The following is a 19,113-nucleotide window of genomic DNA, read 5'->3' as shown; positions in this document are numbered from 1 at the left end:
TACTTTGTAGCAGGTAACATTTAATTGACAAGGTTTTTGGCAAAGCCTTTACCATCAATCAGAAGACGGTTAAGGCCTGTCATCAGCGTCCCTATGTTTTTCCTGTTCCTTAAATGTTTCAAACTGGACGTTTTACTTCATATTATGAGGCATGTCTTGCCTCCCTTTAAAGCAGCTTAAAGCCTAAAACGGGAAAAAAAATTACATTTGTAGCTTAACATTGTGATGTGTTCCATCTGCCTTATTGATACGGTGTATACCCTCCACTAGTATACACAATGCCCAGTGTTAGATCCGGTGGTACACGGTGTATACCCTCCACTACACTACTTTGATGCGCATCGTAGGGATTAAGAAGTGAGTATACACAATGCCGTGTTAGTTACGGTGGTACACGGTGTATACCCTCCACTACACTACTTTGATGCTCATCGTAGGGATTAAGAAGTGAATATACACAATGCCCAGTGTTAGTTACGGTGGTACACGGTGTATACCCTCCACTACACTACCTTGATGTGCATCGTAGGGATTAAGAAGTGAGTATACACAATGCCGTATTAGATACGGTGGTACACGGTGTATACCCTCTACTACACTACCTTGATGTGCATCGTAGGGATTAAGAAGTGAGTACACACAATGCCCAGTGTTAGTTACGGTGGTACACGGTGTATACCCTCCACTACACTCTGACTCTATGTAACTCCGTCTGACTGGATTTGAACCAGAATCACGTGGCAGATGACACGTTGCTCCGGACAACAGCCAGGGACACAGAGTCTCTCCCGTGAATGACTAAGTGGGATCAGACAATCCACATTGACTGTAGATTGAGAGGGGTTTATCTCAATAGGGATACACATTCTATGACTATAAAGCAGTAACCAGCTGTACGTGTTTTACATAGTTTTACCTGCCATGGTGTTGCCGCTCATCAGAACCGATGGACAAGCTAAAAACAAGATGGATGAAAGGGTTGGTTAAATAATGAACAGGATATGAATCACTGTCATTTCATCATGAATCAAGATCCTCTTGTTAAGATTTAAATGTGGATGAATCCTCTTCTTTGTAATAATAACTAACCCATTAAACCACATGACCAAACCTACCACCTGTCTCTATTCTACAGTAGATTATATCAGTTCTGGAAACTACATGACCAAACCTACCATCTGTCTCTATTCTACAGTAGATTATATCAGTTCTGGAGACCACATGACCAAACCTACCATCTGTCTCTATTCTACAGTAGATTATATCAGTTCTGGAGACCACATGACCAAACCTACCATCTGTCTCTATTCTACAGTAGATTATATCAGTTCTGGAGACCACATGACCAAACCTACCATCTGTCTCTATTCTACAGTAGATTATATCAGTTCTGGAAACCACATGACCAAACCTACCATCTGTCTCTATTCTACAGTAGATTATATCAGTTCTGGAGACCACATGACCAAACCTACCATCTGTCTCTATTCTACAGTAGATTATATCAGTTCTGGAGACCACATGACCAAACCTACCATCTGTCTCTATTCTACAGTAGATTATATCAGTTCTGGAAACCACATGACCAAACCTACCACCTGTCTCTATTATACAGTAGATTATATCAGTTCTGGAAACTACATGACCAAACCTACCATCTGTCTCTATTCTACAGTAGATTATATCAGTTCTGGAGACCACATGACCAAACCTACCATCTGTCTCTATTCTACAGTAGATTATATCAGTTCTGGAGACCACATGACCAAACCTACCATCTGTCTCTATTCTACAGTAGATTATATCAGTTCTGGAGACCACATGACCAAACCTACCATCTGTCTCTATTCTACAGTAGATTATATCAGTTCTGGAGACCACATGACCAAACCTACCATCTGTCTCTATTCTACAGTAGATTATATCAGTTCTGGAAACCACATGACCAAACCTACCATCTGTCTCTATTCTACAGTAGATTATATCAATTCTGGAAACCACATGACCAAACCTACCATCTGTCTCTATTCTACAGTAGATTATATCAGTTCTGGAGACCACATGACCAAACCTACCATCTGTCTCTATTCTACAGTAGATTATATTCGTTCTGGAAACCACATGACCAAACCTACCATCTGTCTCTATTCTACAGTAGATTATATCAGTTCTGGAGACCACATGACCAAGCCTACCATCTGTCTTTATTCTACAGTAGATTATATCAGTTCTGGAAACCACATGACCAAACCTACCATCTGTCTCTATTCTACAGTAGATCATATCACTTCTGGAGACCACATGACCAAACCTACCATCTGTCTCTATTCTACAGTAGATTATATCAGTTCTGGAACATTCTTCCAATGGCAGCTACTTCAGTTCTGGCAGTACTTACTGGCAGTGGCAGCCTCACACACAAAAGTGATCAGCTGCTCCTCAATTTTCTTGACAGCGTCCAAATCGTCCACAAAGAAGACGTGTCTGTCGCTGGGTTTGCTGGCGATGTTCACCAACTCTCCGTAGTCCGCATCAGCAAAGCCGATGGCAAAGATGATGTAGCCTTCAAAGGACATACATTGTTATAGTTTTAAAAACAATATTTTGTTTTTCTTCATCAATAAAGCAAAAACAAATCCAAGGAAACGATTTGATTGGCCTATCTTACCGCTCGCTGACTTGCTAAGTGACCCTTCTACCACAAACATATTTCTCTCTAAGTTTTGTTTTTGGGTTGAGAGCCATGAATAGTTCTGTTACAATATAATACAATGGAATAGTGTATTGTCCTCAGAGGAAGAAACATGGGTTTTATCCAAAATAAAATAAATAATAAAATTCCATATTCCCACCCTACTTTTGGCCAGAGTAGTGCACTATACAGAACATAGAATAGGGCACTATTTGGGACTCACACTATGCCACTCACCTTCCATCTGCATCTCCTTGGAGACCTTGTTGACGTCGTCTTGGGAACGGCCATCGGTGAGGACCACCAGTACCTTAGGAACCCCCCTCCTCACTCCTCCCTCTGAGGTGAAGATAGATTCCTTCACATGCTTAATGGCTCGGCCTGGATGGATCGAGACATAGAGTTATATTTCTATGGATAGGAATGACAGAGATCATATCTACACATCACAGCCTGTTGTTAATGTGTGGATGACTATCAGACCATATCTATACAGCCTGTTGTTAATGTGTGGACGACTATCAGACCATATATGAGGATGGATAGGGAAGACAGGCACATCAGGAGCAACTAATAACAATAATAACAAGAATAATAATAGTATTAATAACAGTAATAATGACAATAATAATAGTATTAATAACAATAATAATAACAATGACAACACATATATTAATAACAGTAATAATAGCATAAATAATAATAATAACAGTAATAATAATACCAATAATAATAATAATAATAACAGTAATCATAACAATAACAGTAATAATTACAGTAATAATAATAACACTAATAGTAATAATAACACTAATAATAATAATAACAAAAATAATAATAATAAGACAAATAATAATAACACAAATAATAATAATAACACTAATAATAATAATAACAATAATAATAATAATAAGACAAATAATAATAACACTAATAGTAATAATAACACAAATAATAATAATAATAACAATAATAACATTACTAATAGTAATACTAGTAATAATAACAATAATAACATGAATAATAATAACAATATAATATCTATCATAACTAATCTAGCTAGACTGTTTCATGAATGGCTGTCAGGGGGAGACAACCCTGTTCCTGGAGTGCTGCAACTAAGCACCACACCTGACCAACTGAGCTAATTGATCAGGTCAGTTCAGCCTAAATTCAACACACCTGGTCTTCCTGGTTGATTAAATCCCAAACCTGCGGCCCTCCGGGACCAGGGCTGCCTGCCACTGATTTATTGCGTTCAGGAGATGCTAATAGAGGAAATGTGAAAATCTGATAGGACACATTAAACAAAGAAAGAGGAGCCTGTCTTATCTATTCTAAAACCTTGACAGAGACAAAAATCGCCCTAGATCATTAGCCCTATTGTGGGCATCGGAGCGGTCCGTAGAGAGGACGAACAGAGCAGAAGCAGGTGGGGATCATTGCGAGTCTTTTTTCTTTACCAATGTGCATGTCTAATATCTCTCTGATGTCTAAGGTCATTCTGTAATAGCAGCTTTTTTAAAACAGCCTCCCTGGGATGTCTCTGAATAAAATATGTCTTGCATGGCTGTGCATGGCTGAGGCACTACCAGGGTACTTTGTATCATCTAATATGGAGACAGAGGATGGCTGAGCAGCTTGCTGGACGGCCATCCATCCCTCTCCCTCCCTCTCCCTCTCTCTCACCATCTCTTTCTCTCTTTCTCCCTCCCTCCCTCTCTCTTTCTCCCTCTCTCTCTAGCTCCCTTTTAACTCCCCCTCCTCTCTCTCTCCCCTTCTCTCTCTCTCTCTCTCCATCCCTCTTTTTCTCAGCTGTCTCTGTGAGCTTTATTAAAGTGCCTTTCAGTGAAGATGAATGACAGGCAGAGCTAGTGAACATCAGTCTTGTACCAGGGAGAGTTATGTCTGTTTCAGCATGGTATTATATTAAACAGAGGTCAAATTGGAATCACAATATCCATCCAGCCAGGCATGAAGACATGCTGGCCTCTATCACTGTGGAGAGTGTTGTGGTAGACGGTGTGTGTGTGTGTTTGTTTGTGTGTGCGGCTGCCAGGGTCCTGAGTGGAATATCACACCATCAATCAAATGTTGTCCATCTCAGACGTGTGTGAAATGTGTTTCTTGGACATAAATCCTCAGGCTCATTCCTGGCCATCAGCTTCCTTTCTTTGCCTCCAAACTTACAACCAAGATCTTAACAACAAGTTCCCAGAAATACTCCTCCTCAACCAAGACCTGAAAGACCTCGTCAACAACAACAATACATCGGGCTGCAGGTAACTAGGTAACTAGGTAACTAGGTAACTAGGTAACTAGGTGAAGGCTAGCCTACGTTCCAGACCTATTTGTGCTGTTTTGGCAACTCCATTACTGTCATTTGTCATGTTTGGCGTGACAATAACAGCAATGGGGTTGGCAAGACAGCACAAACAGATCTGGGTGAAGACTCCACTGCAATACCTTCTTTGTGTTATTAAACCTCAGACTTAGACGTGATTGGTGGTTAAAAAAAGAGGGAATGAGGCCAGGCCAATCATGTTGATCCGCTGTTAGAATCCCCTCAGTACAGTATGAATACTATATGGAGCACAGAGGGATCAGCCCTAATACCAGCAGCTACTGGAAATCAATCATCTCAAGCTCCAAATGAAAAGACAGTCAAGCTAAAGCCTTAATGAATAAATGCAGAGCGAACATAATCGCTCTGTGTGTGTGTGTGTGTGTGTGTGTGTGTGTGTGTGTGTGTGTGTGTGTGTGTGTGTGTGTGTGTAGTAGTGTAGACATGTACAGAACACCAAAGGGTCACATCTACAGCTCTACCGCCAGACTCCCTGAGAGAGAGAGAGAGAGAGAGAGAGAGAGAGAGAGAGAGGCCTCAGCTTGCATCTCTAGCCAGAGAAAACATGTCCTCTGTGGGTAGCGCTGGTAGTACCTTCCCCCCTGGGTAGAGCAGAGAAGCTGTATGTGTAGACAAGGTGTTTCATTTCTAACACTGCTGCCAGGATTAGTCTGCAAACCTGCTGTGCAAATATTGTACGGGACAGAAGCACTATGCACGAAAATAAATTCCCAACTGCATAGAATCTCTCTCTTCCTTAGTCATACACTTTGTTGTTAGACTTGCGGTAGAGTTTCAGCAATACAATTACACACTGTAGATTCCTTCAGAGACATCAAGGGCAGAAACTGAGCTCAAGTGTGAAATTCCTTCTTTCCCCACAAAGGAGGAGGCTATCGGCAAACTGAAACTGTCTTGTTTGCACTGAAAGCACCTGTTTCCACCTCCTAAATCAGGGGAATAAGGAACAGAGCTCGCTGGGACCGACGACCATACAAGCCAGGCCATCCTGCTTCTCCCATAGCAGTCAGGGTAAATGGCACGGTGTGTGTGTGTGTGTGTGTGTGTGTGTGTGTGTGTGTGTGTGTGTGTGTGTGTGTGTGTGTGTGTGTGTGTGTGTAAATGTGTGCAGAAGGTTTTAGTACACACCTGTCTTGGTGTTCCCTCCCTTGTATGTGATTCGCCTGATGGCGTCGAGCAGCGTTTCCTTGTTGGCGTATGAGTTCAGCTTGAACTCAGTCCTGGCATCATCACTGAACTGTGCTATAGCAACCTGTCAGTAAGAGGGAGAGAGAGAAAGGGGGAGAGAGAGAGAGGGAGAAAAAGAGAGAAAGAGAGGGAAAGAGAGAGAGAGAGAAATAAAGAAAGAGAGAGGAGAGAGGGAGAGAGAGAGAGAGAGTGAGAAAAGGAGAGAGGGAGAGGGAGGTGTAAAAGCTTTCATCACACCCAGAGATAATTCTAACAGTGTTTTTGGCTTGGGGGGGGTTTAGGGGTTGTTTATCATTTGGAATGTTGAACATGAATCTGTTCTAAAAAATGTAGAAAATAACTTTACCGAAAATAACTTTACAGAACAAAAAATATAAACGCAACATGCAACAATTTTAAAGATTTTACTGAGTTACAGTTCATATGAGGAAATCAGTCAACTGAAATAAATTCATTAGGCCTTAATCTATGGATTTCATATGACCGGGTCACAGATACCATAAAACTATGGGCCTCACAATTGTCCTCAGGAGGTCGTCGCGGTATCTCTGTTCATTCAAACAGCCATCGACAAAAATGCAATTGTGTTTGTTGTCCGTAGCTTATGCCTGGCCATACCATTAACCCCACCACCACCATGGGGCACTCTGTTCACAACGTAGACATCAGCAAACCACTCGACCACACGACGCCATACAACGTGGTCTGCGGTTGTGAGGCCGGTTGGATGTACTGCCAAATTCTATAAAATGACATTGGAGGCGGTTTATGGTAGGAAATTAACATTCAATTCTCTGGCAACAGCTCTGGTAGACATTCCTGCAGTCAGAGTGCCAATTGCACGCTCCTTCAAAACTTGAGACATCTGTGGCATTGTCTTGTGTGACAACAATTCACAATTTAGAGTGGCCTTTTATTGTCCCCAGCACAAGGTGCACCTGTGTAATGTTCGTGAGGTTTAATAATCAGCTTCTTGATATGCCACACCTGTCAGGTGGCTGGATTATCTTGGCAAAGGTGAAACGCTCACTAACAGGGATGTAAACACATTTGTTCACAACATTTTAGAGAAATAAGCTTTTTGTGTGAATGGAACATTTCTGGGATCTTTTATTTCAGCTCATGAAACATGGGACCAACACTTCACATGTTGCGTTTATATTTTTGTTCAGTGTAAGTTGCCAATAAAGAATCCAGAACTTATAGTCGCATACTGAATGCACGCTTTCATTGGCATCTTAGCAACTATTTTGCAACATCTTTGGAACAGATGTCTCTGTTACTCACTCTCCTTATGTCCCCTCAGGAATCTATCCCTGTCCCTCCTCTTCCCTTCTCACTCTCCTTATGTCCCCTCAGGAATCTATCCCTGTCCCTCCTCTTCCCTTCTCACTCTCCTTATGTCCCCTCAGGAATCTATCCCTGTCCCTCCTCTTCCCTTCTCACTCTCCTTATGTCCCCTCAGGAATCTATCCCTGTCCCTCCTTTTCCCTTCTCACTCTCCTTATGTCCCCTCAGGAATCTATCCCTGTCCCTCCTCTTCCCTTCTCACTCTCCTTATGTCCCCTCAGGAATCTATCCCTGTCCCTCCTCTTCCCTTCTCACTCTCCTTATGTCCCCTCAGGAATCTATCCCTGTCCTTCCTCTTCCCTTCTCACTCTCCTTATGTCTCCTCAGGAATCTATCCCTGTCCTTCCTCTTCCATCAATGTCTCGTTTCCCTTCTCACTGTCCTTATGTCCCCTCAGGAATCTATCCCTGTCCTTCCTCTTCCCTTCTCACTCTCCTTATGTCCCATCAGGAATCTATCCCTGTCCCTCCTCTTCCCTCAATGTCTCGCTTCCCTTCTCACTCTCCTTATGTCCCCACAGGAATCTATCCCTGTCCCTCCTCTTCCCTCAATGTCTCGCTTCCCTTCTCACTCTCATTATGTCCCCACAGGAATCTATCCCTGTCCCTCCTCTTCCCTCAATGTCTCGCTTCCCTTCTCACTCTCATTATGTCCCCTCAGGAATCTATCCATGTCCTCCCTCTTCCCTTCTCACTCTCCTTATGTCCCCTCAGGAATCTATCCCTGTCCCTCCTCTTCCCTCAATGTCTCACTTCCCTTCTCACTCTCCTTATGTCCCCTCAGGAATCTATCCCTGTCCTTCCTCTTCCCTTCTCACTCTCCTTATGTCCCCTCAGGAATCTATCCCTGTCCTTCCTCTTCCCTTCTCACTCGCCTTATGTCCCCTCAGGAATCTATCCCTGTCCCTCCTCTTCCCTCAATGTCTCGCTTCCCTTCTCACTCTCATTATGTCCCCTCAGGAATCTATCCCTGTCCTTCCTCTTCCCTTCTCACTGTCCTTATGTCCCCTCATGAATCTATCCCTGTCCTTCCTCTTCCCTTCTCACTCTCCTTATGTCCCCTCAGGAATCTATCCCTGTCCCTCCTCTTCCCTCAATGTCTCGCTTCCCTTCTCACTCTCCTTATGTCCCCTCAGGAATCTATCCCTGTCCCTCCTCTTCCCTTCTCACTCTCCTTATGTCCCCTCAGGAATCTATCCCTGTCCCTCCTCTTCCCTCAATGTCTCGCTTCCCTTCTCACTCTCCTTATGTCCCCTCAGGAATCTATCCCTGCTCTCCTTATGTCCCCTCAGGAATCTATCCCTGTCCCTCCTCTTCCCTTCTCACTCTCCTTATGTCCCCTCAGGAATTCATCCCTGTCCTTCCTCTTCCCTTCTCACTCTCCTTATGTCTCCTCAGGAATCTATCCCTGTCCTTCCTCTTCCCTCAACGTCCTGCTTCCCTTCTCACTGTCCTTATGTCTCCTCAGGAATCTATCCCTGTCCTTCCTCTTCCCTCAATGTCTCGCTTCCCTTCTCACTCTCCTTATGTCCCCTCAGGAATCTATCCCTGTCCTTCCTCTTCCCTTCTCACTCTCCTTATGTCCCCTCAGGAATCTATCCCTGTCCCTCCTCTTCCCTTCTCACTCTCCTTATGTCCCCTCAGGAATCTATCCCTGTCCCTCCTCTTCCCTTCTCACTCTCCTTTAGTCCCCTCAGGAATCTATCCCTGTCCTTCCTCTTCCCTCAACGTCCTGCTTCCCTTCTCACTGTCCTTATGTCTCCTCAGGAATCTATCCCTGTCCCTCCTCTTCCCTTCTCACTCTCCTTATGTCTGTTTTTCTATTTGTCTGTCTGAGAGCCTAACTACTGTAGCCAGGGCCCTCTGCACCTCAGCTCAGATTCCTCCATTACCCATCAGCCCCTAATACAGTAGTAAGGGGATACGGAGGACTTTAGTAATGCTGCCTTGTGTCAATAACCTACCAGTTCCTCAGTAATGGGCTGTGAACGGTCTGAAAGAGAAGGCTTGATGAAGATCTATGGGCCTCTGTTTATAATGTCTAGACACCAGTCTATTCCAACATAATGGTCTCTCCCTTGAGACCTGGTTTAGATGTGGGTCTGTTTATAATGTCTAGTCACCAGTCTATTCCAATATAATGGTCTCTCCCTTGAGACCTGGTTTAGATTTGGCTCTGTTTGGTGATGTTAGCACAGGCTTTATCTAAACCTAACCTCACCCTGACCTGTGACCCTAACCTCACTCTAACCTGTGACCCTAACCTCACCCTGACCTGTGAACCTAACCTCACCCTAACCTGTGACTCTAACCTGTGACCCTAATCTCACTCTAACCTGTGACCCTAACCTCACCCTGGCCTGTGACCCTAACCTCACCCTAACCTGTGACCCTAACCTCACCCTGGCCTGTGACCCTAACCTCACCCTAACCTGTGACCCTAACCTCACCCTGACCTGTGACCCTAACCTCACTCTAACCTGTGACCCTAACCTCACCCGTACCTGTGACCCTAACCTCACCCGTACCTGTGACCCTAACCTCACCCTGACCTGTGAACCTAACCTCACCCTAACCTGTGACCCTAACCTCACCCTGACCTGTGACCCTACCCTCACCATGACCTGTGGCCCTAACCTCATCCTGACCTATGACCCTAACCTCACTCTAACCTGTGGCCCTAACCTCACCCTGACCTGTGACCCTAACCTCACCCTGACCTGTGACCTTAACCTCACTCTAACCTGTGACCCTAACCTCACTCTAACCTGTGACCCTAACCTCACCCTGACCTGTGACCCTAACCTCACTCTAACCTGTGACCCTAACCTCACCCTAACCTGTGACCCTAACCTCACTCTAACCTGTGACCCTAACCTCACTCTAACCTGTGACCCTAACCTCACCCTGACCTGTGACCCTAACCTCACCCTAACCTGACAATAACCTCACTCTAACCTGTGACCCTAACCTCACTCTAACCTGTGGCCCTAACCTCACCCTAACCTGTGACCCTAACCTCACCCTGACCTGTGACCCTAACCTCACTCTAACCTGTGGCCCTAACCTCACCCTAACCTGTGACCCTAACCTCACCCTGACCTGTGACCCTAACCTCACCCTGACCTGTGACCCTAACCTCACTCTAACCTGTGACCCTAACCTCACCGTGACCTGTGACCCTAACCTCACTCTAACCTGTGTGTACTGGACTAGACCAGCCACTCATAGGACATGTTGCTTTCTCAAACATCAGTGGCTGAGATGGATGAGATCAGGTTACTGTAAGACAATGTTCCCCTTCAACAGCATTCATTATTTCCGTGAGATATTGGCTGAATGCATAACTCTATAATATGGAGGTGTTGTCATTGGTCTGACCTGTGTGCCGTCAGGACCAATCAGATCCAGAGCTCCCATCGTACTGTACAGGAAGCGGATAATCTTCTGGAAGTTGTCGTCTCCGATGCTCCAAGACCCGTCCACCAAGAAGACCAGGTCAGCTTTGGCTGCCTTACAGACTGGGGGGAGGGAGGGAGGCAGGGAGGGAGGGAGGCAGGGAGGGAGGGAGGGAGGGAGGCAGGCAGGGAGGGAGGGAGGCAGGGAGGGAGGCAGGGAGGGAGGGAGGGAAGGAGGCAGGGAGGGAGGGAGGGAAGGAGGCAGGGAGGGAGGCAGGGAGGGAGGCAGGGAGGGAGGGAAGCAGGGAGGGAGGGAAGCAGGGAGGGAAGCAGGGAGGGAGGCAGGCAGGCAGGCAGGCAGGCAGGCAGGCAGGCAGGCAGGCAGGCAGGCAGGGAGGGAAGGAGGGAGGCAGGGAGGGAGGGAGGGAAGCAGGGAGGGAGTGAAGGAGGCAGGCAGGCAGGCAGGCAGGCAGGCAGGCAGGGAGGGAGGCAGGGAGGGAGGGTGGGAGGGAGGGAGGCAGGGAGGGAGGCAGGGAGGGAGGGAGGGAAGGAGGCAGGGAGGGAGGGAGGGAAGGAGGCAGGGAGGGAGGGAGGGAATGAGGCAGGGAGGGAGGCAGGGAGGGAGGGAAGGAGGGAGGGAAGCAGGGAGGGAGGGAAGGAGGGGGGGAAGGAGGCAGGGAGGGAGAGAGGCAGGGAGGGAGGGAAGGAGGGAGGGAAGGAAGGAGGCAGGGAGGGAGAGAGAGAGGCAGGGAGGGAAGGAGGCAGGGAGGGAAGGAGGCAGGCAGGGAGGGAAGCAGGGAGGGAGGGAGGCAGGGAGGGAGAGAGGCAGGGAGGGAAGGAGGCAGGGAGGGAAGGAGGCAGGGAGGGAGAGAGGCAGGGAGGGAAGGAAGAAATTAGATATGGAACTAGGTTAGAGAGGAATTCCAAACACAGAGACAGAAGCCTCAACCCTTCATTCTCATTACAACAGGCCATCTGGTAAGCCTCATATTGTCAGTCTCATTACAACAGGCCAGCTGGTAAGCCTCATATTGTCAGTCTCATTACAACAGGCCAGCTGGTAAGCCTCATATTGTCAGTCTCATTACAACAGGCCAGCTGGTAAGCCTCATATTGTCAGTCTCATTACAACAGGCCAGCTGGTAAGCCTCATATTGTCAGTCTCATTACAACAGGCCAGCTGGTAAGCCTCAACCCTTCAGTCTCATTACAGCAGGCCAGCTGGTAAGCCTCAACCCTTCAGTCTCATTACAGCAGGCCAGCTGGTAAGCCTCAACCCTTCAGTCTCATTACAACAGGCCAGCTGGTAAACCTCAACCCTTCAGGCCAGCTGGTAAACCTCAACCCTTCAGTCTCATTACAACAGGCCAGCTGGTAAGCCTCAACTCTTCAGTCTCATTACAACAGGCCAGCTGGTAAGTCTCAACCCTTCAGTCTCATTACAACAGGCCAGCTGGTAAGCCTCAACCCTTCAGTCTCATTACAACAGGCCAGCTGGTAAGCCTCAACCCTTCAGGCCAGCTGGTAAGCCTCAACTCTTCAGTCTCATTACAACAGGCCAGCTGGTAAGCCTCATATCTTCAGTCTCATTACAACAGGCCAGCTGGTAAGCCTCATATCTTCAGTCTCATTACAACAGGCCAGCTGGTAAGCCTCATATCTTCAGTCTCATTACAACAGGCCAGCTGGTAAGCCTCATATCTTCAGTCTCATTACAACAGGCCAGCTGGTAAGCCTCATATCTTCAGTCTCATTACAACAGGCCAGGTGGTAAGCCTCATATCTTCAGTCTCATTACAACAGGCCAGCTGGTAAGCCTCATATCTTCAGTCTCATTACAACAGGCCAGCTGGTAAGTCTCAACCCTTCAGTCTCATTACAACAGGCCAGCTGGTAAGCCTCAACCCTTCAGTCTCATTACAACAGGCCAGCTGGTAAGCTTCATATCTTCAGTCTCATTACAACAGGCCAGCTGGTAAGCCTCATATCTTCAGTCTCATTACAACAGGCCAGGTGGTAAGCCTCATATCTTCAGTCTCATTACAACAGGCCAGCTGGTAAGCCTCATATCTTCAGTCTCATTACAACAGGCCAGCTGGTAAGCCTCCTATCTTCAGTCTCATTACAACAGGCCAGCTGGTAAACCTCAACCCTTCAGTCTCATTACAACAGGCCAGCTGGTGGAGAGTGGGGATGACTATCTAACTATCTGTCTCCTCCAGAAGCTTTATCTACTTCCTACTACACAGAGACAGATAAGATCTTCCTTCGTGCTAATTAAAGGTCCAGGGCAGCCATCTTTATCTCAATATATCTGTCTGAGTGGGGAGAGGAAAAGTGAAAACTACAGTAGCTGTTATTGGCAGAGAGGTTTGGAACACTCTTTCTTATTGGTCTATTAACTGGTGATGTCACCAGGCAGGCCAAAACTCCATCCCACCAAAACAGACTGTCTGTTCAAACAGCTCTTACACTAAACATGGCTTTATCATCATTTTCACAATTTCACAGTATTGTTCCAACCTCATAGAATGGAAATATATATAACAAACTGGAAAATCACATTTTTGACTGCGCTGTGCCTTTAATATTCAGTTACTGTATTCTCCAGTCATATACAGACTTCAATCAAACTGGGAGCAGATTGGTCTCTCAGAATGTGAGGAACGACTAGAGCTGGCCGGTCTCTCAGAATGTGAGGAACGCCTAGAGCTGGCCGGTCTCTCAGAATGTGAGGAACGCCTAGAGCTGGCCGGTCTCTCAGAATGTGAGGAACAGCTAGAGCTGGCCGGTCTCTCAGAATGTGAGGAACGGCTAGAGTTGGCCGGTCTCTCAGAATGTGAGGAACAGCTAGAGTTGGCCGGTCTCTCAGAATGTGAGGAACAGCTAGAGCTGGCCGGTCTCTCAGAATGTAAGGAACGGCTAGAGCTGGCCGGTCTCTCAGAATATGAGGAACGGCTAGAGCTGGCCCGTCTCTCAGAATGTGAGGAACGACTAGAGCTGGCCGGTATCTCAGAATGTGAGGAACGGCTAGAGCTGGTCGGTATCTCAGAATGTGAGGAACGACTAGAGCTGGCCGGTCTCTCAGAATGTGAGGAATGGCTAGAGCTGGTCGGTCTCTCAGAATGTGAGGAACGGCTACAGCTGGCCGGTCTCTCAGAATGTGAGGAACGACTAGGGCTGGCCGGTCTCTCAGAATGTGAGGAACGACTAGAGCTGGCCGGTCTCTCAGAATGTGAGGAACGACTAGAGCTGGCCGGTCTCTCAGAATGTGAGGAACGACTAGGGCTGGCCGGTCTCTCAGAATGTGAGGAACGACTAGGGCTGGCCGGTCTCTCAGAATGTGAGGAACGGCTAGAGCTGGCCCGTCTCTCAGAATGTGAGGAATGACTAGAGCTGGCCGGTCTCTCAGAATGTGAGGAACGGCTAGAGCTGGCTGGTCTCTCGGAATGTAAGGAACGACTAGAGCTGGCCGGTCTCTCAGAATGTGAGGAACGACTAGAGCTGGCAGGTCTCTCAGAATGTGAGGAACGGCTAGAGCTGGCCGGTCTCTCAGACAGTAAGCTGACTGTGATTTAGCCCGTTCTCCAACGCCAGGAAGAAGTATAGCTTGCCGGTCCTTGGCACAAGAAGGACCATAGCTTGTCGGTGCCTGGTACAAAGAGGGTTGAGAAACACTGGGCTACACTTTGAGGAACAAAGATAGGTCCTTTTTTCTAAGAGTGTAGAGGAATGGCAAGAGAAATGTCTGGCCTGTTTGATCTTTGTTTAAACAAGCCAGAGAGTTAGAATTATAACAAATTGACTGGTACAAACCTCTAGAGGTGGGACAAATGTGTTAAGTCTGAAGTGCTTAGAATTATAGCAGAGTTCTTAGAATGTTGGGAGAGTTCTTAAGGGAAGGTTGTTATGGCAGGGTTCTAATCAAACCGGACAGGAAGTATCGACAGGATGGGAGGAAGGCTTGATACACAGCCAGGCAGCAGTGCACCATGGGGGGATAGAAGTGTGCAAGGCTCTTTCATCGATTTAATCGATTCCTCCCACGCTCTATCCTCGCCTCATTCACAAAACGCATTGGAGAAGATCCAAGGTCCCGCCCATCGAACCTTCTCCTCCAATGCGATTGAGAAGAAGTTGAGTACTTGTGACTTCTACTATTATTAGGAGCTAGAGATAATATCCAAAATGCAATATTCAACTAATCCCCGCTGGAAAAACGACCTTGAGGACTTTGCTGAGAATACATTGATAAAAGCCCGAAGATGTTTTCAGTCTATTACGGTGCTGTAAAAACCACCTTCTTATTTCTCATTTAATTCAACCTGTGAAGAACTTAATACTTATCACAAATCTGATGATTGCAGTTCACCTAAAAATGGACCAGGACGTGAACCCTCAGGGGGCTGTCTGCCTATGGTATTTGGTAGTGTGTATATGAACCCTCAGGGGGCTGGCTGCCTATGGTATTTGGTAGTGTGTATATGAACCCTCAGGGGGCCGTCTGCCTATGGTATTTGGTAGTGTGTATATGAAGGTCAGTAGAGGAGGGAGGAAGCAAAGCCTCAGCTAATGTAATAAGTAATGCATGCAGATGCTGTGTAAATATGCACAGACTGGAGCTGCTGCTTGTCTGAGCCGCACTGCAAATGTTTGATAAGATACTGGATAATCCCCAAGAAAGAAGACTTAAAAAGTTGATAAGAAACTGGATACCCCTCAAGAAAGAAGACTTAAAAAGTTGATAAGATACTGGATACCCCTCAAGAAATAAGACTTAAAAAGTTGATAAGATACTGGATACCCCTCAAGAAAGAAGACTTAAAAAGTTGATAAGATACTGGATACCCCTCAAGAAAGAAGACTTAAAAAATTGATAAGATACTGGATACCCCTCAAGAAAGAAAACTTAAAAAGTTGATAAGATACTGGATAGCCCTCAAGAAAGAAGACTTAAAAAGTTGATAAGATACTGGATACCCCTGAAGAAAGAAGACTTAAAAAGTTGATAAGATACTGGATACCCCTCAAGAAAGAAGACTTAAAAAGTTGTATTTACCTCCAAAAACTCTTCCTCAGCTGAATAAATACCACTAATACCGGTACTTCTTTGGAGATTGTATAATGTGGTTTATTTGGTATAAAAGCAAGATATATTTTTATTTATCTGTGGTACCTCACTGTGCTGAAGTAAAGGTGAACTGTCATCAGAGATGTAGTGAGGGTTTGAGAAAGGTCACACTATGGTGGGGACAGCAGGGGAGAGGAAGGTGTATGTGTGTGTGTGTGTGTGTGTGTGTGTGTGTGTGTGTGTGTGTGTGTGTGTGTGTGTATGTGTGTGTGTGTGTGTGTGTTGCGGACACACAGTGGCAGTTCTTCTCTCTTACCTTCCTTGGCGGGCGGTATGGTCGGTAGGGGGGGTGACGTGGGGGTTGGTGTCGGTGGCTGGGTGGGGGCGGGGACTAGAAAACACAGAGAGACAAGCACATAAATCATCACGGTGCATCCATCATACCTCTCTATCCACACACACACACCTACAGTGGGGCAAAAAAAGTATTTAGTCAGCCACCAATTGTGCAAGTTCTCCCACTTAAAAATATGAGAGAGGCCTGTAATTTTCATCATATGTACACTTCAACTATGACAGACGAAATGAGGAAAAAAAATCCAGAAAATCACATTGTAGGATTTTTAATGAATTTATTTGCAAATTATGGTGGAAAATAAGTATTTGGTCACCTACAAACAAGCAAGATTTCTGGCTCTCACAGACCTGTAACTTCTTCTTTAAGAGGCTCCTCTGTCCTCCACTCGTTACCTGTATTAATGGCACCTGTTTGAACTTGTTATCAACTTGTTTTTTGCCCCACTGTACCGGTATCCACCTACCTCTCCCATGCTGTCCCCAAACAATGCCTCTCTTTTGGATAAGCCAGGGAGGTTTTTCTGTGGTGAGTGATAGCAGCAGTAGCAGCAGCAGCAGTGTAACCTCCTCCTGGGGGGAGAGCAGCTATCTGTATCCCTGGCAGCGAGTGAGCATCTCCTGTCCCCTAAACAGACCAGTTCTCCCCACCTCATTGCCTTGCCAATGGCCTGCATCATTAGCCTACTATTGTTGCTTCTAAGGGACAGTCGTGCTGTGAGGGACTGACGCCGTGTCCTAAATTACACCCTATCCCCGTTGTAAATGTAGGGAACAGGCTACCGTTTGGGATGTGCCCTAAAGGGAGGTGAAATGAGTTGTGGCTGGTGCTCAGCCACACAGGCAGAGAGCAGCTCTGGGGGGAAGGTTTCATTTACCAGACAAGAGGAGAGAAAGCATGCTTTGTCTTCACTGAGCTGAGCTGATCTACAGGCCAGTCAGTCGTAAGCCACAACAGCCATTAAAGGTAATGGGATCAAGGCTGTTATCTGGAGGGGGGGGGGCTTTTGCATGGCCTGGAGCAACACTGGAATGATCGGTTCTATGGTTTCCCACTGCTTTCAGCCTCACATCGTTGACTCTGCTGTTTCAATGTGTAACATACAGTATGACAGGTCATCTTCATTTCTACTGCCAATACATCCAATCCAATGTTCATAGCTGGTCATTCTGTTCTACTCCCATAAGAGAGATTTTGAGTGAAGTTGACACATACGTGTTGTGTTCGTGATGAGAGTGTTGAGGTCAGTTGGTACCTTCGTGTTGTGTCCGTGATGAGAGTGTTGAGGTCAGTTGGTACCTTCGTGTTGTGTCCGTGATGAGAGTGTTGAGGTCAGTTGGTACCTTCGTGTTGTGTCTGTGATGAGAGTGTTGAGGTCATTTGGTACATACGTGTTGTGTTCGTGATGAGAGGGTTGAGGTCAGTTGGTACATACGTGTTGTGTCCGTGATGAGAGTGTTGAGGTCAGTTGGTACCTTCGTGTTGTGTCCGTGATGAGAGTGTTGAGGTCAGTTGGTACCTTCGTGTTGTGTCCGTGATGAGAGGGTTGAGGTCAGTTGGTACCTTCGTGTTGTGTCTGTGATGAGAGTGTTGAGGTCAGTTGGTACATACGTGTTGTGTTCGTGATGAGAGGGTTGAGGTCAGTTGGTACATACGTGTTGTGTCCGTGATGAGAGTGTTGAGGTCAGTTGGTACCTTCGTGTTGTGTCCGTGATGAGAGTGTTGAGGTCAGTTGGTACCTTCGTGTTGTGTCCGTGATGAGAGGGTTGAGGTCAGTTGGTACCTTCGTGTTGTGTCCGTGATGAGAGTGTTGAGGTCAGTTGGTACATACGTGTTGTAGTGATGGTGGTGACGGCGGGCCCCTCCATGTCCTGTAGCTGGGTGGAAACGCTGATCTTATACTGGCTGTTAGGGGTCAGATCATAGAAACACTGTCTAGACGCAGAGCCTCCAACACTCACTTCCTGTTTCTGGCCATCTGGAGAGACAACAACAATCAACAACAACAATTAAAAATCAACCTTCACAATCAGAGATGCAACATACTGTTGAATACAGATATGAAGATAATTTATAGAGCACAACATGGTCCTACCAGACTGATTCCTTAGTCTACATGTCAGAGAGGCATGTCTCTTCTTTTAATACATTTCTATCTGAACGTACCACAACCTACTGAACGCAACCGTTCAAACAGAAATATCTGTTTAACTAGACTTCTCTGGTAGTTCTACGGTAGAACAGAGCTCTCTGGTAGAACAGAGTTCTATGGAAGAACAGAGTTCTCTGGTAGAACAGAGTTCTATGGAAGAACAGACTTCTCTGGTAGAACAGAGTTCTATGGTAGAACAGAGTTCTATGGAAAAACAGAGTTCTCTGGTAGAACAGAGTTCTATGGAAAAACAGAGTTCTATGGAAGAACAGAGTTCTCTGGTAGAACAGAGTTATATGGTAGAACAGAGTTCTATGGAAAAACAGAGTTCTCTGGTAGAACAGAGTTCTATGGAAAAACAGAGTTCTATGGAAGAACAGAGTTCTATGGAAGAACAGAGCTCTATGGAAGAACAGAGTTCTATGGAAGAACAGAGTTCTATGGAAAAACAGAGTTCTATGGAAGAACAGAGTTCTATGGAAGAACAGAGTTCTATGGAAGAACGGTGTTCTATGGAAGAACAGAGTTCTATGGAAGAACAGA

General features: G+C 46.1%; 1 protein-coding gene across 5 annotated transcripts in view; it reads right to left on the bottom strand.

Annotated features, from left to right (window-relative positions):
- Positions 1–19,113, bottom strand: part of col14a1a (collagen, type XIV, alpha 1a) — a 244,399-nt gene that overhangs the window by 98,268 nt on the left and 127,018 nt on the right. For all 5 annotated transcript variants that reach the window (XM_036935521.1, XM_036935515.1, XM_036935520.1 and 2 more), the window contains 7 exons: positions 18,250–18,396; positions 16,380–16,454; positions 10,976–11,115; positions 6,186–6,309; positions 2,930–3,073; positions 2,399–2,563; positions 917–955 (listed from right to left, as the gene is read on the bottom strand). In XM_036935521.1, the coding sequence (XP_036791416.1) occupies positions 917–955; positions 2,399–2,563; positions 2,930–3,073; positions 6,186–6,309; positions 10,976–11,115; positions 16,380–16,454; positions 18,250–18,396 (834 nt within the window). The remainder of the gene's footprint in view (positions 1–916; positions 956–2,398; positions 2,564–2,929; positions 3,074–6,185; positions 6,310–10,975; positions 11,116–16,379; positions 16,455–18,249; positions 18,397–19,113) is intronic.

The sequence above is a fragment of the Oncorhynchus mykiss genome, chromosome 2 (genome assembly GCF_013265735.2).
Source record: "Oncorhynchus mykiss isolate Arlee chromosome 2, USDA_OmykA_1.1, whole genome shotgun sequence".
NCBI classification, from domain to species: Eukaryota; Metazoa; Chordata; class Actinopteri; order Salmoniformes; family Salmonidae; genus Oncorhynchus; species Oncorhynchus mykiss.
This window is presented reverse-complemented; position numbering and strand designations above follow the sequence as displayed.